General features: G+C 34.8%; 3 protein-coding genes, 1 non-coding gene and 1 pseudogene across 5 annotated transcripts; 4 read left to right on the top strand and 1 right to left on the bottom strand.

The window, feature by feature from the left end:
• Positions 1-5,694: 5,694 nt before the first annotated feature.
• On the bottom strand, positions 5,695-7,576 carry LOC145594691 (uncharacterized). The gene is made up of 2 exons (XM_081651026.1): positions 6,834-7,576; positions 5,695-6,308 (listed from the first exon to the last, which is right to left on the bottom strand). Exons 1-2 carry the CDS (start codon positions 7,531-7,533, stop codon positions 5,902-5,904), a joined length of 1,107 nt encoding a protein of 368 aa, XP_081507152.1. The 5' UTR covers positions 7,534-7,576; the 3' UTR covers positions 5,695-5,901.
• Positions 7,577-9,767: 2,191 nt separating this feature from the next.
• Positions 9,768-16,276, top strand: LOC145594711 (uncharacterized). Its single transcript, XM_081651041.1, has 9 exons — positions 9,768-10,002; positions 10,497-10,722; positions 11,307-11,502; positions 12,957-13,127; positions 13,210-13,326; positions 14,773-14,970; positions 15,078-15,137; positions 15,516-15,614; positions 15,809-16,276. The coding sequence occupies exons 2-9, from the start codon at positions 10,580-10,582 to the stop codon at positions 16,124-16,126; spliced, it is 1,302 nt and encodes a 433-aa protein (XP_081507167.1). The 5' UTR covers positions 9,768-10,002; positions 10,497-10,579; the 3' UTR covers positions 16,127-16,276.
• Positions 16,277-16,978: 702 nt separating this feature from the next.
• LOC145595900 (uncharacterized) lies at positions 16,979-20,059 on the top strand. 2 transcript variants are annotated; one of them, XM_081652330.1, is made up of 3 exons: positions 16,979-17,329; positions 19,457-19,843; positions 19,931-20,059. In XM_081652330.1, exons 1-2 carry the CDS (start codon positions 17,011-17,013, stop codon positions 19,798-19,800), a joined length of 663 nt encoding a protein of 220 aa, XP_081508456.1. In that variant the 5' UTR covers positions 16,979-17,010; the 3' UTR covers positions 19,801-19,843; positions 19,931-20,059. The 2 variants fall into 2 exon arrangements, with proteins under 2 accessions (XP_081508456.1, XP_081508455.1); XM_081652329.1 differs by having other exon boundaries at positions 19,457-20,047.
• On the top strand, positions 17,938-18,044 carry LOC145596359 (small nucleolar RNA Z279/snoR105/snoR108). The gene has a single exon (XR_014103202.1). It is a non-coding gene; the product is annotated as a small nucleolar RNA Z279/snoR105/snoR108 (small nucleolar RNA).
• Positions 20,060-20,799: 740 nt separating the features above from the next.
• Positions 20,800-22,742, top strand: LOC145594857 (basic leucine zipper 23 pseudogene; annotated as a pseudogene).
• Positions 22,743-23,957: the final 1,215 nt, after the last annotated feature.

The following is a 23,957-nucleotide window of genomic DNA, read 5'->3' as shown; positions in this document are numbered from 1 at the left end:
TAACGAGTTAAAGTTGGTGACGTATCTCATGTAAGCAGTAACTGTAGAGTAGGGATTTTTTTTTTTTTTTTAAATTTTTTATTTTTAAATAATAATTTTAAATTTTTTTTAGGGAAATTAATAAATTTCAATTTTTTTTTACAGTATTTCATTTTCTTATTAAAATTAATTACTAGATGAAGCGCATGAAACTCGTGCAATGCACGATTTGTTTGAATTTTTTTTTTAAAAAAATTTATGTGCTAAAATTAGTTATATATTTAGATAAAATTCCTAATATCTAAAGATAATATTTTATATTTAATTATTTTAAATTTAAAAATCTCATTTGCCAATTTTGCTTACGTGGCATTTGAATTATTTAATTATAAAGATTATAATAATCTCTTATTTAATTGGCTAATACTAAAATTTATAATCCTACGTGGCGCACTAAGAAAATTAGATCCTACGTGGCTCTATAAAAACTCGGGAAAAAAACTCCCCTTTATATATATATATTAGATTTTTTTAAATACCATGCCATTTTTAAAAATAATGCTTCTTATCATATTATAAGTATTTTGGAAACAGTACTCTTTTATAAGTACATACATTAAAAAGCTAAGGCTTTTTTTTCCTTCACCTTATCCATACTTTTACACCTTTTTTTTTTTTTTTTTTTTTTTTTTTTTTTTTGTTTCTTGTTAAGATTAAATCAAGTTATACAAATTAGATTTATATAGATAATGAGCAAATTGTAAAAATAAAATTAAAAAAAAAAAGTTGCTCATTATCTTTTTTTTTTTTTTTTTTTTGAGGGAAAGTTGCTCATTATCTATATAAATCTAATTTGTATAACTTGATTTAATCTTAACAAGAAACAAAAAAAAAAAAAAAAAAAAAAAAAAAGTAATAATAATAATAATAAGACTCAGGATAGCGGGTTCAGGCGTTCGCTAAGACTCGGGATATTGGTGCTCGTGCAGCTGCTCACATCTTCAGCAGGATCGGGTTCGCTATAGCTAGAGGGGTGGGGGCCCAGATTGTATCTCGGCTTCCCACTAATTTCTTGTAAATTGATTGACTTTGTAGGTTTTTTTTGATATTTTTATAATAATAATAATAATAATAATAATAATAATAATAATAATAAAGCAAACCAAACTTGGCAAACTAGACTAGGGTTTCTTAAAAATTATATTATAACACCTTAAATAAGGCGAAGAGAACAAAGCTTTAGAAGTTAAGCTCTTAATTATGTTTAATATTGTATGTTATTTGGGTAATTTCATTTGTTTTAGTGAATGAAATGGTTTTTCATATATGCACAAGCTCAAATTTTGGGTTGTTAGGAAGTTTAAGTGAAAATAGGGAAAGAGGTTCTATAAAACAGGAGAATGTAGTTCAAAGATATCTTGTATTTTGCAATAGTAACATGAACTTAATTTATAATTTCACCAGTGTACCCTAAAGCTAAACTTGTTTAGTTAGTTAACATGCTAATTACCACGATTGTCCACAAAGGAAACTTATTAAGTTTGTGTGTTGGTAGCTCTATGAAGAAACAGAACTATAGAAGTAGAAAAAATGTAAATGAGCAAAACCATAGATAGGATTTATTGATTTCCACTCAATTTATGTGTTACATATATACATATCTGGTTGTTTCTAATGGCTTATTATGTGTTTCCTGCATCTTAAGGAGCCCATTTATCCCAACATATAGCATCACCAAAGATACATGGTCGATAACACAAGGTAGAACATCTTAAGAATAACCACTATCTTTATCTAACAGACCCTCATTATCATCACTAAGGCAATAACAAGTCGAGCATGTCTCAGAAGTCAGAACCAAGCTATAAAGTACCAATCACTCGACCAGCTTTCTCCAATGCTGTAAACCATTTCACAGCAGCTTCCTCTTAAACACCAGTTCTTTCTTAATGATTTCCTCAAAACGTCTACACGACATCAGGAAGCATTTTGGTAGAAGAACAGGCAATATAAACCCGTTTAGCAAGCAAATCTCAGACTTTTTGCCTAAGCTCTGGCATCTCATGTTGTACATAACTAATAGTAGCTGATCTCTCAAAATTGCAGCACAAAAGCCCCCACCTTTTTACTTTTGAAAGAACTCATTCCTCTTGTGAATGGAGTATAACTACTCAGATTAGCTGATGAGGGGGAATGATGCAACTAGGAAGTAAACCTTTATGTAACTGAAGCAGGACATAACCCCAGTTCGTGTACTGTAATTACTGAGATGTGGCAGATGCTTTGTTGTATAAAAAATCCGGCAAAAGATCAGAATGCATTATCATCTGAAATGTATGTATGAAACCACTGTCACTGTTATGTTCACTTTATCAGGATGAACAAGAGGGAAAAGGAAAGGCCCTAGTTTGCAGAGGGGGTGACCAGCCAGATCAACCATTTAAATGCAACCTCAAGGACAGGAAAGGCTTCATAATAAAAGAAATTGTGAAGGAGTGACACAGATGACAGATATGTCAATAACCAAGTAAACCTGTTCATAGGGGCATCAATCTTCTCTACCTTCTGGCAAGGCAAAAGTTTTTCATGACCTGCTGCAGTGTGATTCACAACCTGCAGAAAATGCATGACATTAGCATCTGCTAAAAGAAATAGCATTAAATCTACATCACCTAAATGCAATAAGAAGAAATATGTAGTTTCCAATTGACCCATGATCTCATAAGCAATTCTATGTTAGTCTGTTGATTTTATTGAAAAAACAGCAGCAATCTTTTAGTAGTAATTGCCTAAATGGCTAAACCGCATGGTGTGCCTTTTGTAAGTAGTAATCGACAATCGTTCCTAAAGTATTCCATCTGATAACTAATAAGGCATTCTTCTGCAGACTGCCAGACATTACAAAACAAAAGCTAAGGTCATCCAGTCATTAAAATAGATAAGACTACAAGTGTTGGGAAGAATTTAAATGGATACTGTAGTAAACACCTTGATTGTTGTCTGCTTGTAGGTAACTAAAGGAACAGTACATTCAAACTGGGCCAGTCTTAAAAGTGGATGGCAGTGACAGGATTAACATAAATACTCACTAAAAGAAAAATGAGATCCATTGTAATGTCTAAATATACTGTTGGAAAAAGGCAAACAAACGATATTGGGCAGAAAAATATCCTCAAAATCAAGGATAGAATTGGAAACTAAGAGTCAACCATTGACTAGAAAAAATTAACACCACACAGCAACCCACATCTAAAAGTCCACACCCACACACCGCACCCACACATTAAGATGAAACTAAGTTCAGAATAAAATATGCTATCCAACTTCATATCACCATTGTAATAAATATTACTAACTAATATGCTAGCAGTGACACCCAATCAAGAAAGTATTCTCAATTTGCCATATCCTGTACTAAAATATGGATAAATAAACAGAAAAACGGTTCATCTGTACATGAAGGCACAATTAGTTTCAGAGTTAATGACTACCTCACTACCAGCTAGGTATTTTAAACAGAATGAACACAAGTACATAGCATACACATCAAAGACACAGCAATCAGATGGCTAGTTACTAAACTCTCCAAATCATATAGTACATTTAGATTAAAACAGCATAAGTTTGTGATAAAGTAAAACCAAAAGAGCAAAGCAAGTTAAGTTGGCAGAAAATTTTATTTATTTATTTATTTTTTAAAAAAAAAAATACACTCCTTCCCTGGTCTTCCCCGTTTTACTGTAGCTGAAAGCACAGAATACGCCTGACCCTTTCCTAGAGTCATGTGATCCCGTCATGACCCTGCACACTTTGAAAGAGGCCAGGAGCCTTGTCAGTCATTGCCTTTCTTCACTCATGCATTCATCGATTTGTCCTCGCCTGCGGGCATCAAAATTATGTTCAGTCCTACAACTGCCACAATAACCTTAACCCATTTTGAACAATGAATGGACATAGAGAGATAGCTGAACAAAAAAATATAACTTTCCAATTGAGATGGTCTAGGTACCAGCTAAATGGAAAAACCCTTCCATAATGTATTACTGGATCAGGCATTAGCCCATTTCCAATGATCCTCACTGCTGCCCCCACCAGAGTACAGGCCATTTAGCAACCGATCACTGAGAACCAGCATTTATAGCAATCTTCAAGAATTGGCATTGCCCCAAGCTATTTGGTTAATCGGTAAGTTCCCACAAGTTACGCACTTGATGCACTTTGTTCTTGATAGTTGATACTAAAATAATTATGCACTTCAATATTTACTATGCAAACAAACACTTCATACTTCATTCACCTTTTAGGTGGCTATCGGTGTGGCATACAACCAGCACTTAGCTTAGTAAAAGGGTTAAATCCCCAACCTCCAGAGTCCTCCGGAAATCAATATAACGGTAAAATTTATCTCTCTTTCTAAATTTCTATAGTCACAATGACGGACTGACGGGTGACCACTGCTTAATCAGAAACACAGAAAACCACTTCAAATCAACAGCACTCTCAAGAAATGGAAATTTCCAAGGCCTCCATCAGTCATATAATTGTAATTGTTTGCCTAACAATAGCTATTAGCTACTACAGATATCAATCTTATATTCTTATCATCATACAATCTTTTTCATATAACTAATCCAACATTACTAGGATAAAAATACACCAAGACTAAGGCCAGATTACTATGCTAGTTGACCTTACTCAACAAAAGAATGTCCATACAAAAGGCACCCAGGGAAATGTAATAACATCATCCCAGTGCAACTTCGCAATCTTTTCATTTAGCAAGATAGTCAATTAAAAATCCAAAAAACTAAGCAACATTACTTACCTTATGTCGAAAGTAAGCAGGACAGGGAGACATATACTGAAAGCCTGGAACTCAATAGCTCGCCAGTACTGCCAAAACGGCTGTGTATTTTGAATCATCTGCAGTTGGTACATATCACAAGCATTCTGCTTAGTGCCATCACTGTGGCGTTGAGGCCATATCTTTTATGAGACAAAAATCTAACAGAAACCAAATCTTTGTATCTTCAAAATGACGGATCAATCATTTCATAACTTTATTGAGGCTTGGAAAATGGTAGCACAACTGACTAAACAAGCATGGTATGGTGAAACTCGCAGACTCATGTGTACCAAAAGTAACCAATATGAATCTGAAAATGAATGCTGCAATGAGCAAAATATCTAAGAAAATAAGCAACCATTACCACTGTGAGGTGAACATCTCAAAAAGAAGCACAATAAAAGAAGTATGCAGTGTAAAATGCAGCAAAAGAAAGCAAGAGCTAGAGATAGAAATATAGAAATAGAGAGACTAGGCTGGTAGGCTGTAGCACTGACATTTCTTCATTCACGCTGGAGCCCAGACTTAATAGATTTGAATATTGAGCCTCAGTTCAAAGGATGTCAAACAACTCAAGCAGATGAGTAATATACAGCTCAAGGTCTACAGCTCGCCTTGCATTTCAATACTCAATACTTTGATCGTCAACATGATTATAATATGGAGAAAACAACCACAGAAATGATTATTAATACTAAAGACCTTTATCAATTGGGTGCATAATGCAAATCTTCATAAGACAGCATGTTACAAGCATAATCCACTCCCTGTGGTGATTTAAATATAACACAAACATATCATGGAAATCATCCAGAAATAAAAAGAATAAAAGGATAACTGCAAGCAGATGTGGCAATGTAACTAAAAAATGGAAAGTAAAAAAAGAGTGAACTTCATTAATAATGATTGGACTTTAACAGCAAAAAAACATAAAGGAGCAAAAGCTTGACTCTCCCCATCCCCCTTAACTAACTACAACCATGAAAAGTTGGTTTTTTTTTTTTTTGGTTTTTTTTCCCGAAGGAGTGAGATTACATAATGACTAATTTTTAATATTGAAAACTCTATTGCAAACCTTAATTCCCTGTAACAAAGCCCTCTTTGCGGCCTTCAAACCCTGGCCTCATAAGCTTCTTTTCTCTCTTATCAATTTTCGATTGCTTCTTTTTGTCCTTCTTGGCCTTAATATTCTCATTTCTCTTATCCTGCTTCCCTCGCTTCATCTTCTCAGTAGTTTCAATCCTCTGCTTCCACTTCTCAACACTCTTGGCATGCTTCTTCTTATCCTTCTGTAAACTTTTCTTCAGCAGCTTGGGATCATCATGGACTTTATTTCCCATTGTCCTCTCCATTGCTGACTTCCAAGAGTGCTGCTTTGCCAACTCACCGCCCTTTTCCGGATCCTTCATTGCCTCTTCCAGCTTCTGAGCTCTTTGCAACTCCTTCTCCTTTGACAATCTCCTCTTCTTCTTCTTACTAGATACTGAAATTAGAAATAACAAAGAATAGACAATTTTCAATGTCCATGTTCAATAATGTCATCATAGTAACAACTACTGCCATCAATCCAACCTTGAAAACATTTTAGCCATTTCAAACGTCTCATGATTTCAAATATATTAAAATTAAATTCCCATTAGAATTATAACGCGGCATCCAATATCATATTGACATTTTAGAGTGACCTAAAATATCACATTTATAGTACAAAGTAGCATCCGCATATAGATTCTACAATGGCTTGTATTCTAAATCAGAAAAATTTGCTAAAACAAAATCTATGTTGGACCATAGGTTACTTCACACAATTAATCAGCACAAGAACAATAAAACAGTAAAGATGTTACGACTTGCGACGATTGAATGATTAACCTTGCTGCAATTCACAAGAATATAAACAAACAATTCAACAAAAACAAACATAAATTATCAAAAAGAAATAGAATCAGTGCAAACAAGACAGAATTTCCAATCATAAATATTAAAATAACATCAAAGAAATTCATACCATCATCACTAGAAGCAGCTAATTTGACCTTCCCAAACTCAATTCCTTTAGCAGCTTCAGAAACTTCCTTCTCAATATTATCTCTTTCATTTTCTTTCTTCTCCTTAGCCTCTACATTCTCCACCTTATCATCATCCCTCCACCTCTTCCTCCCATCCTTCATCTCTCTCCTCTCCGCCTTCCTTCTCTTCCCCTCGCCGCTTCCATCGCCTCGGCTCGCTCGTAACTCCTCAATCCTCCTATGCAACCTCTGCCTCAGCTCCTCATATGTCACCGACCTCTTATCATCATCCAAATTCCTCAAATTCAACCCACTACCACCACCATTATCCTCCTCATCATCATCCTCATTATCTGAATCTTTCTTCACCGATTTTTTGGTCTCCAATGACTCCTTCAACAAATCTAGGGTTGATTTTGATGATTTCTCAGGGTCTAATCGATCACGTCTCGATTTCTTCGTGTTTTCAATCGATTTTAGCTTCGCTTCTGCTTTGGCTGCTTTGGATAACCCTTGAAACCACGGTTTTTCATCGTCGTTCGTCGGAAGGTAGAACTTCGCTGGAATTAACTCTACAAGCTTGTCGAAGAAACTAGCATGGTCTTTGACTAAGGTTTTGATGTCGCCGACAACGTCGGAGGAGTTTCCAGCGACTTCGGCGGCGGCGGTATCGTCGGAAGTTTGCTTCTTCTTCTTCATTTTTCGAATTTGCGACGATAAAGGATGAAGGAGAAAGCTGGGTTTTGTGTGAGAGGAAGAATTTTTTTGTTTTTAGGGTTGCGAAAGATGTTTTTGTTTTTGTCTTTGTTTTTTTTTTTTTTTTTTTTTTTTTTTTGGTTTTCTGGGCTTTTTTGGTACGAATTTTTTGCTCCAATATTAGTTCCAAAGGCCCCAATTTTTGTTCATTGTTCAATTGAGCTTTGTGCCTTTGTGCCCCAACCCTACTTTGAGATTGAGCCTATATTGAATTTGATGGTCATCCATGGATAGCAGGGGTGGTTCTGGGCATGTGGAGGGTGGTTGATTGGACATGACCCTAAAGTGAAATTACTTTAAAAGTGCTTCAATTTCTGAATATAATAACATATTTTTTCTAAAAAAAAATGATTTTAGGGTCCAATTTAACAAAATTGCATCAGACCACTTTCATTGTTAGCATTTGTAGCCTGATGAATAGTACTAGTGTACTACTCCATAGTAGATCGAGTAATATTGACTCGTTTTAAGTATTTGATTCGGATCATCGACTCTAAATAAAGAAAATGTTTTTTAATTAAATTATTGAATTTAAATTGAAGTAAACTAGACTAGATCAAGTGGTAAAAATAATTGAAAGTAGATGGGCCAATTCGTCGTAGTTATACATGACCTTGACAAAAATATTATGAGTTGAGTTCAGATGAATTGAATAAGTTTAATTTTAAAAAATCAATTAAAAATATAATAACATGTAAAATTTTCAAATTTCCTCAAAAAAAAAGTAATCTTTTCAAATTCGTGCACGTGTATGTTAGATATTTTGCCATTAAATTTGAAGTTAAATTAAGATTAGTATGTATGAGCTAGAAGGACGAAGTACAAGAAAATTGTCAGTGTTAGTGGTTAGTCTGATTAGAATATTTGCATTTATTACATACTTGTACTAACCGTTTGATGCCTATCATTTAAGAGGGGTTCATATTGATTGTTGCAATACTTAACAAAATATACTCCATACTACGTGTATATGATATCAAGTATAATTTTTTTATACATTTTTAGCTACGGGTTAACTTAATTAAACTTCTCATATATCGTCAATCCATGTGCACCATCGATTCTTCTCATGATATCACTTGAATTTTATATGTTTTTTTCCTCCACCTTTTGGCTCTTGATTCCTTTATAGTTGCGTCAGGAAAATTGCCTAACTTTGTAAAAGCTTGCAACTCTTATCAACGTACAATTATGGTAAAACTATGAGAGGAATTTTAACCATTTAATAAGGATTTTAAAAAACCATTTCATTATACAATTTGAAGCACTATAAATTTGTAAGCTCTATAAAATTATAAACACACTATCATTGAGACTTGCATAACTATATTTTATAAAGAGTTCAAAAGAATGATGAGATAAATGATTCTATTATTCTATACATAAAAATAAAAAAAGGAAAATTTTAGATTGATTGCGAGGTGTTATTTGAAATTGCTACATGCTAGATTATATCTCATCGGTTGGTTTTAATAATATACTTCAATCATGAATAAATTTGTTTTTTATTTTTTATTTTTAATCTAATATGCTTTAACGGGTAGGTGATGTCAAAAAAGAAAAGAAAAAATTAACACCAATATTAAGTGTGATCATTAACACGTAAAATTAATATGATTATTGGTTGATTAATCATATTTATAGTCAAATAATTATAGTCATGATGAGTCTCATGACACATTATATCCTCTAACTTTACTATTTATAATTAATGTATATCCTATGTACTAATTGATACAATCAAACTTGATATACTCATTAATTTATTAGTCTGATTATTTATCATGATGAGTACCTACTCGTATTAATTTTATTTCTAATGTATTGATAAGTTAAAAAAAGTTCTTACAAAAACGCCAATATTATAATCAAAGTTAACGCTTATATATATTGCAAAAAGTCAAACTGTGTCACTGATATGAAATTGATGGAATATTAATAAGATATCGAGAAGGATCCAATCATATTTTTGGGCAAAATTTAATAGAACTCCCATGTCCTAGCATGTCACCATAACCCTTTTAAAACAAAGGCTAAAGGAACATTCTTTTCCACTCAATTGTGGCTAACATGCAATATTGTTATTGTCAAAAATTCCTAAAAGTGGAATATAATCAAAATATATTTAGAAAAAAAAGAGAAAATAAAATAAAAAAAGGAATTACACAAAATTCCCCCCAATCAGTTCCCAGGTCCCAGAGTCAAATGTTCATAATTTCTGGTTGGTCTATCTCATTTTTGGTCTTCATCAATTAAATTTGCCAGATTTTCCAATACAACAAGATTTTGGTAGAAAATTATACTATTTTCCTAGATTTTTGGCCCCAAATTCCTAAGATTTTTAGTTAATTTTCTACTTCTAGATCACCGTTGTTTACAGAAGAAGTCGCTTCTGGGGTTTCTACTTTCATGGTATTTTCTTCCCTTTCGTTATAATTTATGATTTTGAAATCATATTATTGATCGTTTAACATAACCCAGTTGACTCTGATTGAAGAAAAATCGTGGGGTTTAATGGGTTTATCTTAGATGTTGAATTTTCTTATGTAAATTGTCATTTGTTCTGTGATTTGTGGGCATTTTTCGCGTGATCTTTCACTTTCTGGGTTCAAATTTGTACAATCTCGTTTAATTTAGTTTGTTTGATATTATGTGTTGGTCTGCTAAGCTGTAAACTTAATTGGGTGTTGAATAACTGCTGCATGCATAGATGATTGTATGCTATGTATGACAATGTTGGCTGGTTGAGCACGAAATTATGGCAAAATCACGCGTCGATTGATGTTACTTAGATTGCTTTTTGCTCCGTATAGGGTTAAGCAGAACACTTTCCTGTGATTATTATTGAAAACATATGCAATTCCATTTCTAAATTCTGTTCTTTAACATTTGCATTGAATTCCCAGAAACTGTTCAGTTGGGGCAAGTTGCAACATGCTAAGAAGAGTGGTAGGGGGAAATTGGGGACTTAAATCTTGTGTTAGATAGTATGATGGAGAAGAGGAAAATAGATGAAGATGATTCTGGACCATCATCACCTAAACTAGTGGACAGATTTGGGTTTATAAAGCCAGAAAGTAGCAGTTCTCCTGATCAATTGAAGAGGAGCAAGTCGACTTCTGGATCCGAGAGGTAATGACTGTGGAATTTATAGTTGTCTTAGCAATAATGATCACTACATCTGCAATTCTTTGCCGGGTTTGTCATTTTTAGGCTTTTGGGAAATTTTGAATGCATAATTTGATGACTCATGACTTACTGTTTTATGTAAGATGATGTTCATTTGACAGTTTTCTATCAATTGCAAGTGTCTACTTCTTTTTCCCTTACAATCGTTAAGGATAGCATAAACTTAGTATGAAAACTGTTGTTTCTATCTCAACCAACTGGACTGCCTTTGTAAACTTTAATAACAGATCACACTTTGACCTAAATCTATCCTTTCATCGCTTTGATAATGCTTAATGGAACAGTGTGTCAGTGATACTGCTCGCTTACAGTTGTTTGTTTGCTTGTTTTTTCTTTCCATGTTTTAGCTATTCACAACTTATACACTGTTGCATTTGTTGATGCATGAAAAATTGTCTTTTGCTCAGTATACATAGGCAACATAGCCGAGTCTTTAAAGTTACATACCCCTCCGTTCCATTTATCTCTCTATCTTTTGTTTCCCATGTATTTATTGATTACACACATGAGATGGATACCTTTCACAGGGAGGAAAGAAGAGTTCGAAAATGGAGAAAGATGATTGGGGTTGGTGGGAGTGATTGGAAGCATTATGTAAAGAGGAAACCTCTTGTGGTCAAAAGACGTATCAGAAAAGGTATTCCTGATTGTTTGAGGGGCCTAGTTTGGCAATTAATCTCTGGAAGTCGTGATCTCTTGCTCATGAATCCCGGGGTCTATGAGGTAATCATCCTCCCTTTTTTTAAAAAAAACCTTAGAGGTCAGGTTCTATCCTTTTCTTGGGGAGTTAATGATGCAGTATCTTTCATTCTTTTGGCATTTGGGCTATAGTGAACTAAGTATGATTGATTTAACTTGCATGTGTTTCTTATTTCATGAAGTAATAGACAATCATTGATTTGTTGGGTATTGAAGTAATGGTCAATTTGAAACCTCTTTGTTGCAGAGGTAAGGTTGTTTACATCGAACCCCCTTATAGAACCAAGGGTAGGAGCTTATTTGAAGGTATTGGGCTTGGACTTGTCGCATTATTGCTAACTTCTAAAAGTCTTATGTGTACAATTTAGCACCTTCAATTTATCTTATAAAGGAGAGAAATAAACTTGCCAATATCCAATTGGACCCTGGGTTATACAACTAAAACAAATATACTCTCGCTAGGAATGAATTTCTCTTTTCAAGATAGTTCAAGCTTGTGAACTCATTGTATTTTGGGAGACTTTAGAAGCAATGGCTGTTGTTTGATTGAGCTTTTGATCTCATGTGTACAGAAATCTCAATGTTCTTTGGGACAGTTCTTGTGATTGGTTCTGCAACTGTTAAGCAATATCTTGGTATCTTTTGTATCTACCTATTTTTCTATCAGTGGTTATTTAATATTTGGTTGTCAAATAGTTTTCTATGAAATCAAGAAACCTATTGTAGTCTGTCAATTTTTGTCTCCTACCCAAGTTGAAGTAGTCTGCATTACTCTGCAATTTCAAATGTGTCTAAGTGCTGCTAATTTTAGCCTCAAGTGCCGCACCGTAGGTACTGTATTTCTTGGTGGTGAAATTTGATCTTTGTATTATATTTTTTTAAATGAGAAGTGTCTGACAAGCTCTACTGTGCGTTTTTTCTGGCTTATTTTGTTATCTGTATTGAACAAAAGTTACACCGATCCCATTTGATGATTTACGAGTCAATGTTTTAGGACTCTTGATATGCTTAGTGAGCTAGATCTAAAATTACTGGGTCTTTCTCTTTCCCATTTTTTGAAGTAGGGTGAGGTGTACCCTTACAAGATTCAGATGCATGTGTATCATAATAATTAGCAGATCATTTTTATGTAACATTAGCAGATCATGATGATCACCTATTTATCTATGTTGGTTATGTGTCATTTGTCAATTGCCTTGCCTCTTTAAGTCTTAAACTTAAGCATGTTGCTGTTTTAACTCAAGAATATCAATGGATTTTTATTGTCTAGTTGTGTTTTTATTGAGTGACTTTATAACCAATTGGTGCCTCATAGCTCAACATGTAGAGTTAGTTTTGAGTATTTGTGTGTCTCTGGATTAAGGCTTTGATTGATTGATTGTAAAGTGTCTCTGGATGGCATTGCTCTTTTCACTTCCATTTTGTTTATTTTCTGTATTAGGTTGCATGTATTGATGCCATTTACTATTTTTTGGCAGCAACTGGTTATATATGAAACTTCAGCGTCAGAGCTGGACATTATTCGAGATATATCACGTACTTTCCCATCTCATGTCTTCTTCCAGCAAAGGCATGGTCCTGGTCAGAGATCACTCTACAACGTTCTAAAAGCATATTCTGTGTATGACAGAGATGTTGGATATGTTCAGGTTTGCTATATCCTGTAATTTCCTTCCAGTTGAGGACTTGTCAACTATAAATTTCTTGATGAATCTGTTTTCTGGAATGCAGGGTATGGGGTTCATAGCTGGTCTACTGCTTCTTTATATGAGCGAGGAGGATGCATTTTGGTTGCTGGTTGCATTGCTTAAAGGAGCTGTTCATGCCCCGATGGAAGGGTTATATCTGGTAATATATGATTTTATGCATGAGTGATGTATTATTTGGTTTCGACTTTATATAGTCCCACTCAATTGTTATTTTAAATCACTTTTGCTGTACTATCAATCTTCCCAACACATGCTTTGGAGTTTAAACTAATCTCCATATGCAAAGTTATGGCTAGAGTTACTGTTAGCTTGTATCTGTTGTATATAACTTTTAGGACTTTGTGAATGTATGTCATGTACATGGTAATACTGCTCTTGGCTGGTGAGAGCCCTGAGAGAGTGAGAGGTGCTGGGTTGTGGAGGACTGTTCAGAAAGTTGCGAATAAACGTTGACCAATGACTATAACATAACTACAATTGCTACAACATGAGCACGTTTTATGAATAGAAATGTGGTCAATGGACCCTGTTTTGGTACAATAAGTTCTGGACCTTCCGGTCCTAGATATTTAGGTTAAATTTAAGAGAATGAGGTTTATGCAGAATATAATGTTCATTGTTAGGTGCCACTGTGCCACTGGCTATTCACCTTTGTGCTTGTAGTCGTAGTTGCAGCTATTATTATGGTGATGGACTGATGGTTGTTGAAAATAAAAGACGTAGTAATTAATCAAGGGGGATGTCCATAAGGTTTTGAATGCTTTACTGTGTCTGAGAGATTGTATCTGTTAAAGGTGTGTTTTAAGCCTTAAATTGAAAAGCAGGGACCTATTTTTGATCCGTTATTTAAACTTAGGAGATTAACCTTGAGAACCATCAAGCTCACTGAAATTACTGATTATGTCCTTGATGCTTTCTTTATATTTATTTTGTAAAGTTCTTGAGTTCTACGGTTGTCCTAACATAATAGCATATCCCCTTGTTTGGGGCTTTGGTGTAGTATTGTACCAGGATGGTCATCATCAATTTGACTCTCTCTCTCTCTCACACATAGCCCATAGTAGATTCTTGCACGTCTGTTCTGAAAAAGTAAACCAAAAAGGACCAAGTTGAACCTACCTTGTGGTCTGGCTAGAAAGATTACAATATAAGCCATTGACCCAGAGTGTGGAGTCCATGATGATGAACTCAACGATGTTTGCAGGACCTATTACAGTTAGCACAGATGCCAAAAAGTCTATGACATGGCATGACTGGCATTATGGCATTATTTGGGCAAGATGTTTAAGTTTGTGCTCCCATGGGATGGCTGCTTCAGTGGTGTTTTTGTGTTTGTCTTTAACTCTTGGGCTTTTAACATAGCGTAACCTGTGGTCTACGGGTGTGTCCTTTGTTGCAATCTTCTTCATATTATAAAGACGTCTGATTTAATTATTATATGGAAAGTCTATCTCTGTTAACTTTCTCTTATTAAATTATGGTCTTTTCTAACTCTCGGAAGTCATTACCTGAATTTCAAGCGTTGATGTTTTCTCCTCCACTAATACTTCTGGGTGTAGATATATGACTCTTTTACTGTGTCCAGTCAGGATTGCCTTTGGTACAACAATACCTCTTTCAGTTTGATCTTTTGGTGAAAGAATACTTGCCCAAGCTTGGAGATCATTTTTCTCAAGAGTTGATAAACCCCAGCATGTATGCAAGTCAATGGTTCATTACTGTGTTCTCTTATTCTTTTCCCTTTCACTTGGCCCTCCGAATTTGGGATGTCTTTCTTTATGAGGTTAGTTAATTACTTTAATGTTTGTAATTATTTTTTTAAAAAAAAAATCCCCTAATGTTTCGGTATTTCTGGAATTGTGTTCATGTTTTTTCCCCCTTCATGGACAGGGTGTAAAAGTTGTCTTCAGAGTTGGTTTGGCCCTCTTGAAGAGTTGTCAAGATGACTTGGTGAGCATTTGTACAATTTTCTGCTTTTAAGTTTAGCTTTTATCGGGGATGATTAAGACGAAGAATTGTATTTATGTTGTACTCATCAGTCATCATGGCTCATGCCATCATGGAACAATACGTGCTCGGATGTGGTGGCCTTACTTGAATGGTTAATAATAAGAAAGGTTATGGAGGACTTGTATGTGTGGGTGTTACATGTGTTCTCGTGTTATTCTTGGATCAATTATATGTAGAGTCTGATTTCCCATGGGTTGTGAGTGAGTTTGTGGCTGAGTTGGTTCATTTCTTATGTCTATTTCTCTGTTGCTTTTTGTTTAACCCTGATTTTACTTGTACTTGGCTGCTGATGATTGAAGTGTGTTATTTGATTATCAGACGAAGTTACCTTTTGAGTCACTCATACATGCGTTGAAAAATTTTCCCGAAGAAGTGATGGACCCTGATACATTGTTGCCCTTGGCCTACTCAATCAAGGTTAGCACTTCCATCCATATCAAATAACTAAGTTTTTCTTATGTGTTAAAATATTTAGATATCATGATGGGTTCAAGTGTTAGATGGCTGCCTTTTCATGGACATTTTATATGATCAAGTATTCAAGAATAATAGGGCTGGTTTTGGGTTTTTCTGACTAATTGTTCTAACTTTTGTCAACTTTTGATGCCTAGATTTCGAAGCGTTTGGAAGAATTGAAACTTGAATATGAGAAAGTACATGGGAAAGAAGGCCAGTCTATTATCACAAGAGGGAAGCAGAAGCAGCTACTAGAAAGGAACGGTTCTTCTCGTCATAGCAAGCGAGCTGAGAAGCAGAAAGGAGAATTAATTCAGTCTCCTGAAGCCGTCTTGCTACAAAAACTCTCATTGCGGAGACATTTCTCTCATCGAAAGGCAGAATATGACAAGCTCGATGGGTCAGTAACTCAATCTGGTCAAGAGTTGCAAAGACGTGATTCTCAGCTTATGTCTAGACATGCCACTAGTTAATACAACAAACATTGATTCTTTCATTCTTTCATAGTGTGATTGTACATTTGGGTGAATGTATACAAAACATTAGCGCCTTTAGGCCAATATGATTGCTTATGCAATCTATTTTTTGTGGATATATATGTCTTCTTCACTTCTTGGTAATACAATCATGGTGATTTTTTGTAAGTAGGTGGCTGTTTCGTCATGAATATGTATACGTATTCATCAGCAGATGGAGGTATACTGGTTTAGCTTAAGCCTTTTGTCAATTGCTGGTCTGTAATACGGAGTATGTTTTTGTTTTCCAGATATACTCTACATAGCAAATGCAGTCAAAACATGTAATTCAAGCAAAACAGAAACGATAGGTGTGCTTACATTGACAAGTAAGTTTGACAAGTAAGTTTGCGCATATCAATACAAAGTGATGAACAATAACAAAAAGGAGATGAATAGATTTCAAAGCCGACGAATAAAAGTAGGGATGTTCAACATTAATCTCCATTCTATGCACATATACTTCTTATGTACTCTGCATTTCTGCAATAGACTTGATCTATTTGCATGCGATGCAATATATGTTTTAAATATTTGTCCATAAAGAATTTACGCATCTCAATATACATTTTAAATTTTAAATATCTTTAGTTAAAAAAGTAATTCCATGTAAAAAGTTATATAATAATGTTATACACCGAGTTGAACCTAAATAAACACACAAGATAAGATTTTATTTATCTCCGTTTATAAATAAATTTTCATTTTGTTGGTAAGGAAAAGAACCCTATTAGTCGAAACCTCTCACGTGTCAATCAAATTACTCGTATAATGGCCAATAGGAAGTGTTAGATACTTGATCAATTGATCAACAACACATTAGACGAGAGGGGAAAGAATCAATGGCAGTGTGGAAGAAGTTGATCACCAAAGCCGCCACCACATTGAAAATCCAAAAACCACGTGTAACCCAGGTGACGGAGAAGGTAACGGAATTCTACTCCGATAATCGTATTCGTAATATCTTAACGCCGGTGACGGCGACGGTCACCGGAGCCGTTCAAAGAGGTTACGACGTTAGCCGGCAGGTTGACGGCGCCGTCAGAACACAAGCGCGTGTAATTCATGAATATTTTTCCGATGATCAAATCCGTCAACTCTTACGCCGTAACCTTAGATTTCTCGTCCGAAACGGTGCTCTTTTCGTTGCTCGTAGTTATGGTATGTCACTTATCAATTCATTTACTAGTATTTATTTTTTCGATATTTTAATTTTGATTAGGTTTTTGTGATCGTCAAATGTTGTGCTTGATTAAATTTCTTATCTTTTTTTATTGCGATGTTATTTTGTGCAATTTAGTATGAATGTTGTATGATTAAAACAAACTCCGTTTGTGACTTTGTGAGTGCCACTTTGTGGCGTTCACTGCCGGTCTCAAGCCTGGATAAAGGAGGAGAGTTACGGTAAGTCTGTGGTTGTTATGGACATGAATTGACATAATTTGTTCAACATTGCAATGTACTCGTAGTATGATATTTGGTAGCAATTTTTATGCACAATTAATGAAGAGAACATGGCTAGGATTAATGCTTAATGACCCTTCTTTAGGACTTGTCGACGACACCGATTGTTTTATTGTAGGGTAAAAGGAGGAAGATGAAATGAAACAATACATGAAGTTAAGTGTCTAAGTTAAGTGTACAAGTGAAGCAAAAACAAAATGTTGGCAAAGTCCCACATTGACTAAAGAAAAAAGGTGCTAGCTGGTGAAGTGTTTATAAGGAGAAGTTTGTTTGATTAATAAAGTATGATCCTTCAGGCAGTTAATGGGATATGATGAGTGGTCATTTTTCGCACTTTTATTGTGAAATGGGTGTCCGCCCCAAGCCTTATTTACGACAATATGGGCACCCCAAGTTTATACCATCTGATCCCTATTTTTGTTTTAACTGAAATTTTTTTCATCAAAAAATTTTTGTGAAAGGTTTTTATGATTTGTTATGAAATAAGTTTTTGAGTTCACAAAGTTTTTTTGGGTTCACAAAATAAAATTTATGAATAATCATTTTTTAATATATATTTGGTCACTACTCACTTGTGAGTTGGTCTGAACACTCCTAAAACCAAAATAAAGAGTTCTCTTGAGGCCAGACTTATAAAACTACTTTAACTGATGACTGGCTTTTTTCATTCATGAAACTCTTTCCACTTGTGAAGCCTCCTCGTAGTCTCGTAGATAATAAACAGCTATTGAAGAGTGCTTTGTTGATGTTTAACTTGGTTTGAACTTTAGGATTATAAGCCTTTGGTTTTGAACGTGCAACTTATCTATAGTTTAGGTGTACCTGATGTTCAAAGATTTAGTTATTGTTTTTGTTGTATATTTCATGAAACATTCTAGTTTAATGCTATATTTTGGAGTATGTTTCACAATAATCCATGCCACAGACTAATTAGTTTTAAAATTGAGCCATTGAGGGACTAGTGATGTCCATTGTTCATGGTTGAACTTGGATTAAAGCGAGGTTTTCATCAGTTGTACACCTAACAAATTTGTAATCAATTTAGCTCGTTTTAGCGATTGCTTCCAAATATTCAAGATACAATGGAGTCCTTTTGAATTGATAATCTCGACCTCCCATAACGATTTCAGTATGATGGCTGTCTTTTTTTCTTGATTTATGGACCTAATTCGGCTTCCAAATATGGAACCATATCATGTACGTTTCCAGCCCTTGTAATTTAGAGTTTTGTCATCAAGTGGATGATGGTTGTACTTGTGTTTGTTCTTGTCTCAAAACCTCATATCAATCTTGTATATGAAGTAAAAATTTGGAGATTTCTACATTATGTTGATTATGAATGTTTATTTTCTGTTAAAACCAAGTTTTGATTCAAATTTAGCTCATTGTCTGGTTAGTCAAGCTTATGCATGCTTCATTTATCCTCTTCACCAAATTGTTGTTACTTGTTAGTTGAGCTGATTTATATCTTTGATACAGTTCTGAACCTTGTGTTCAATCAGTTTTTGTAGGTAGTACTTAGTTGGTTACAACTATCAGGCTTTTTATGTGAATTTCATCTGATTGACTAATTAGAAAACCCCAACATTTTCGTGTTACAAAGTTAGCACTAACCATAAACAGTTGCACACTACATTCGATTAGTTGGCTCATTTATTGACATAATCAGAGAAACAAACAAAAGATCTCACTAATGCTTAGTGTTTTCAGTATCCTTTACTATGTATGGCAACTCGTTAAAGGAATTTTTTTTCCCTTGTGCAATTGGTTTAGTGTATCATTTTACAATATGCAGTGAAATTTATTGCAATATATTGTTTGTAGGGGGTGGTCCAATCATTGATATTGTCTCGGCCTCATTGCAAGACCAAGATGCTGCCTCTCAGAAGGAAAGACTGAAAGAACTGGAGAATAAAGTTGCTAAACTTGAGAAGGCGTTGTGCTCAAGGGAATTCCGTGTGGAAGCTGATATATACATGGCACGTACTAATTCACATGATAAACTGCACATGAGAACACACATCAACCCGAATCCTGAGGAGATACTACGGGTGGTCTTGATGAAGCACCTAGGCCTGAAAATTATAGACGATTGTGCTATGGCCAAAGCTCGATCTAAAACGGATTTGAAGCCAGCATTTACGTTAATTGGAAGCCCAGCAGCGTGAATAAGAAGATGAAGCAAGATGAGTTCTTTGCTATGGAATGGAGGTGGTGTTTGAATCATTGTAATTATTGGTTTCAGAATTGTATTATGTGCTTAAAATAAATTAACAGTGACTGTTTAGTTGTTTTCAGGAGCAAATGTATTACTGAGAATATGCAATCAAGCATATTAGCTTTCTGTGAAGGGAGACACTCCAATGCTGTGAAGAATTGGAAGCTTGGTGCGAGTACTCTTGCTGGATATAATTTTAATGTTAGTCATTTAAATAAATTGTACTCAATGTGACAACTAATTTTGAATTTAATCCAAAATGAATTCGTCTTTCAATTTCTATTTTTTTGTATGGTAATTTTGATTCAGCAATATGTCTGTACTAGATTACATAAATAAAATAGTTATATAAACAAAACAAAAAAAAATGCTCTTTCAATCTTTCATGTTCTTTTGTATATGAATAAATAGTGTAGTTTTTTAAAGGCCATAAAATTTTACAATTTGACTTTGAAAATGCTACTGAACGAGAAGGTTCAACAAGGAAGAGTACAAAACTTGCACAAGTTTGGTTGACAACTTGACAAAAGCTCTTAAATAATTCCACCTGCTTCTTGCCATTAGCAGAATTTGGCAATTTAATAACCAGAGATTATAAGTTTGTAGCTATATTTTAATTAATCATTTTGTAGAAAAATGACTTAATGCCTTTTTTTATAAGGAATTGTTGTCACTCTTGCTAGTAGATAACGACCATTGTACACTCTCAGATGCATAGACATTGCATATCTGTAATCTATTACTCTATATATATAGTATATACTCCTTCTGACCCTAAATTATATTCCTACTTCTCTTTATTATGTGATTTAGGGATGGAGAAAGTGCTATACTATCACACGGTTAGAAAAGAACGGAGAAAGTATTTTATTACTTTGTTGCATAATGATTTGTCATTTTTTATTAACTAGCATTAGTAGTGCCTTTAATACTTTTTTTTTTCCTTGAAAATTGTCTCTTCCTCCATCAAAAAGGTAACATTTCTGGTTGCTTCTCATTTCAGCTTTTATCTGCTACAACTAAAAACGATTCTCCTTTAACACTTGTTGGATTCTCATATCATCAAAATCTTGTTTTTTGCTTGAAATTCTTTAATGATAGTGAAGTATCTTCATCTGGGTACTTTCAAATCTCAAAAAAGCTGCCAAATTTTTCCAATTTTCACTTAAAACCCCCAATATCTGTTGATTAAGATTAAAGGGCCTCATAATATCTTCTTAATTATGGGGTCCTTTCTAATTTTAGTGGGTATTTTCTGGGAATCTATGCTTTGTGCAATCAATCAACATTTTATATAGATTATGATCTTATTAAGGGTTTTTGCTTTCCATCTTTAGCATATATTCTTTGGTTGTAATGTCAACTTTGCCATTTCTTTCACTGTTGTAATTTTGGTCAACTAGGGGTTCACTTAGGAGAAGATTTGGATTAATCCAATCTAAACCCCACAAAAAGATTGATGCTTTGGTGTGTAATTTTATGCCCATTTCAGTGACGCACACCACCTGTTTGATAAAATTCCCCAACCAAAAAACATAACATGGATGATGGAGAAGTAGAGCCTTCTGATTCTTCCTTGTTACAGAATTCAAGTACATGTAAAAATGATGATATTAGTCTTCCAGAAGGATCAGCATCAGTTGATTCATTATTTGATGAATTGTTGAAGCATACAAGAACTTGTACTCACACTCATACTTGTAACCCACCTGGCCCTGATGCAGTCCATACTCATACATGCTATCACACTCATACTCAGGTTTTTTCGTCGGAGGATGATACCAAAACTCGAATTGAGACGTCGTCTTTGAAGGCTAGAAGGCCTTTAGGTAATCGAGAGGCAGTTAGGAAGTACAGAGAGAAAAAGAAGGCGCATACGGCGTATTTGGAAGAAGAAGTCAGGAAACTTCGTGTTTTGAATCAGCATTTGGTTAGGAAGCTTCAAGGGCAGGCTGCTCTTGAGGCTGAGGTACTGAGACTGAGGGCACTGCTGGTTGATCTTCGCGGGAAGATTGATACTGAGACTTTTTTGTTTCAGAATCATTGCAGTAGTAACACTGATACTATTAGTTTCAAAGAAGGTGATTATGGTTTTCAGTCTACTAGTAGTAAAGCAAACAGACTGCAGTGTCAGACTCAAGTTCCATGCTTCCTTCAACAAGAGAATCAGTCTATGAGTATTGTTGATGGTCAAGGTCAAGGAGGTAACAAGGCTGTTTTCTCATGGCAAGAAAGCTGTCAACCAGTGATCTTAGATTGTCGCGGTACTGAAAATGGGATGGTTGGTACTTCAGATCACCAGCTTGAAAACATGGATACTAATCATACTATAGGTTCTGCTGAAAATCTGGGTCAATAGCGCGAGGAACCCTCTTCTGTAAGAAAAGTTGGTGTTTTTTGACATCCTGCAGGTCTTGTTGCTTGGTAATATAGATGTATAAATTCTGATCTTAGAATTTGCACATGTTTAGTCTTATTGTAAATTCAGTGACACAGAAAATTATACTTTGTGTTTAATACCGATCAATTATCAAATAACATGGTATGACATAATTTGTACAGATTTCCTGCTGTCTAATTTCTCTTGTGAATTATAGCTAGTATAGAGTACAGACAAATTACACAACAAGAGGCGCTACACTGAGCACAAGGGGATATCAGTTATGTATTTGAGCATCAGAAATTTGGTGTTTGTTCTTAGCCATGGAAATGTGAGGACTCTATCTCATGCGTTTGTACTTTGTAGTAGTTATGACTATTTGCCTTGCGTATATAATTTATAATTATCCATACCATTGTAATTACTGACTTCCCGAGTTCTTGTTGTGGAAGGTGAATCTGGCTGTATTCATTCCTCAACAGGGTCTGTGTTGAATTTACTTCTAGCATTATTGTTACTTTGTTCTTGGATTCAGATACATTTGTGTTCATTAGTTGTGAAATTAGTCGTACTTAGATGATGATGGACAAATTCATGGTGTCTTCGGAATCTTTATTAAGTGCTGTCTTGCTGTAATGCTGTCTTGCTCTAAGTGCAGCTCTCTGACTTTCTATATGTTGCTTGCTTTGGTCATTTTGCCCCCTTCAATCTGTCGCCCAAACAAGACATGTTACAAGTTTTATCCTTGCAGGTCCCATGGCCAAAATGGTAACCTCGCTGCACTCCCTTGGTCTTCCCTAATCCACCACACTGACTCCCATACCACCACATCAATCCCCATCCCCCAGTACTCGTGCCACCTATATCTGTACGACTAGAATCACCACCACTGTCAAACATCACCCCCATTGATCTTGGCAGCTTGACTGTGATAGAGAAGGATAGAAAAGATATGAAGGAGGGAGAGAGGATTATTTTTCCCTTAAACATAAAGGATGGGATCCTCTTAGTTTCCTCTTGGTTCATCTTCTTCAATAATCATTTTTAAGCTCCTCCTTGGTTAATACTTGAAAATTGATGGTAATCATGGCGTAGGGTTGTAAAGATACTCTTGGCATTAGTCCTATCCTTCTACAGTCTTAACTTTATTATACTACCTCCGTTTCTTATTACGTGCAACAAAAGGTAAGGGTTAGTAGTGAAAGCTGGTGTCTAAACTGTAATTGAACTTATTATTATGCTCTTACTTTCGTGCTTTTTCAAGGGTCCTTTTTTTTTTTTTTTTTTTTTAAGAAACAACAGCCACGGTAGTATGCCTTTAAAATTGTTTCTTGCATTGTTATTATTCTTTTGTCATCGAAATGGGAAAAAAAAAATTGATGAGTAGGTTTCTTGAAGTACAATGTGACTTAAGTCTTTAGATATACTAGCAGTAATATTATATCAATTTTGAATGTGATTCTAATAAGAATATCTTACAACTTTACAAATTATGCTTAACAAAATGTCTTCATAGCCGGCTAGCCCCCAACCCATTTATTGGGAGATAATCATAATCAAAATATGACAAAACTTTTTCTCCTCTTGAGCATTTGACTAATTGACCCCCCTAATTTTGCCCCTTTGATAAATGCCAAAATCACAAAAGTTCAACATGGCTTTAAAAGATAGGCAATAGTTGAGTATACGTCTTCTCTAACAAAGCTATGGGCTCATCCATGTAGCAC

This window comes from Chenopodium album, chromosome 19, assembly GCF_948465745.1.
Source record: "Chenopodium album chromosome 19, dcCheAlbu1.1, whole genome shotgun sequence".
NCBI lineage: Eukaryota > Viridiplantae > Streptophyta > Magnoliopsida > Caryophyllales > Amaranthaceae > Chenopodium > Chenopodium album.
The sequence above is the reverse complement of the archived record's forward strand: the minus strand, read 5'-3'. Positions and strand labels throughout refer to the sequence as shown.

Bases quoted from the DNA above. Each gene is read 5' to 3' on its own strand.
- LOC145594691 (XM_081651026.1), bottom strand. From the start codon at position 7,533: ATGAAGAAGAAGAAGCAAACTTCCGACGATACCGCCGCCGCCGAAGTC. The intron at 6,309-6,833 runs GTATGAATTTCT...TTCTAATTTCAG, and splicing joins AGCTGCTTCTAGTGATGATG to TATCTAGTAAGAAGAAGAAG.
- LOC145594711 (XM_081651041.1), top strand. From the start codon at position 10,580: ATGATGGAGAAGAGGAAAATAGATGAAGATGATTCTGGACCATCATCA. The intron at 13,327-14,772 runs GTAATATATGAT...TACTGTGTCCAG, and splicing joins CGATGGAAGGGTTATATCTG to TCAGGATTGCCTTTGGTACA. The intron at 15,138-15,515 runs GTGAGCATTTGT...TTTGATTATCAG, and splicing joins AGAGTTGTCAAGATGACTTG to ACGAAGTTACCTTTTGAGTC.
- LOC145595900 (XM_081652330.1), top strand. From the start codon at position 17,011: ATGGCAGTGTGGAAGAAGTTGATCACCAAAGCCGCCACCACATTGAAA. The intron at 17,330-19,456 runs GTATGTCACTTA...TATTGTTTGTAG, and splicing joins TTTCGTTGCTCGTAGTTATG to GGGGTGGTCCAATCATTGAT.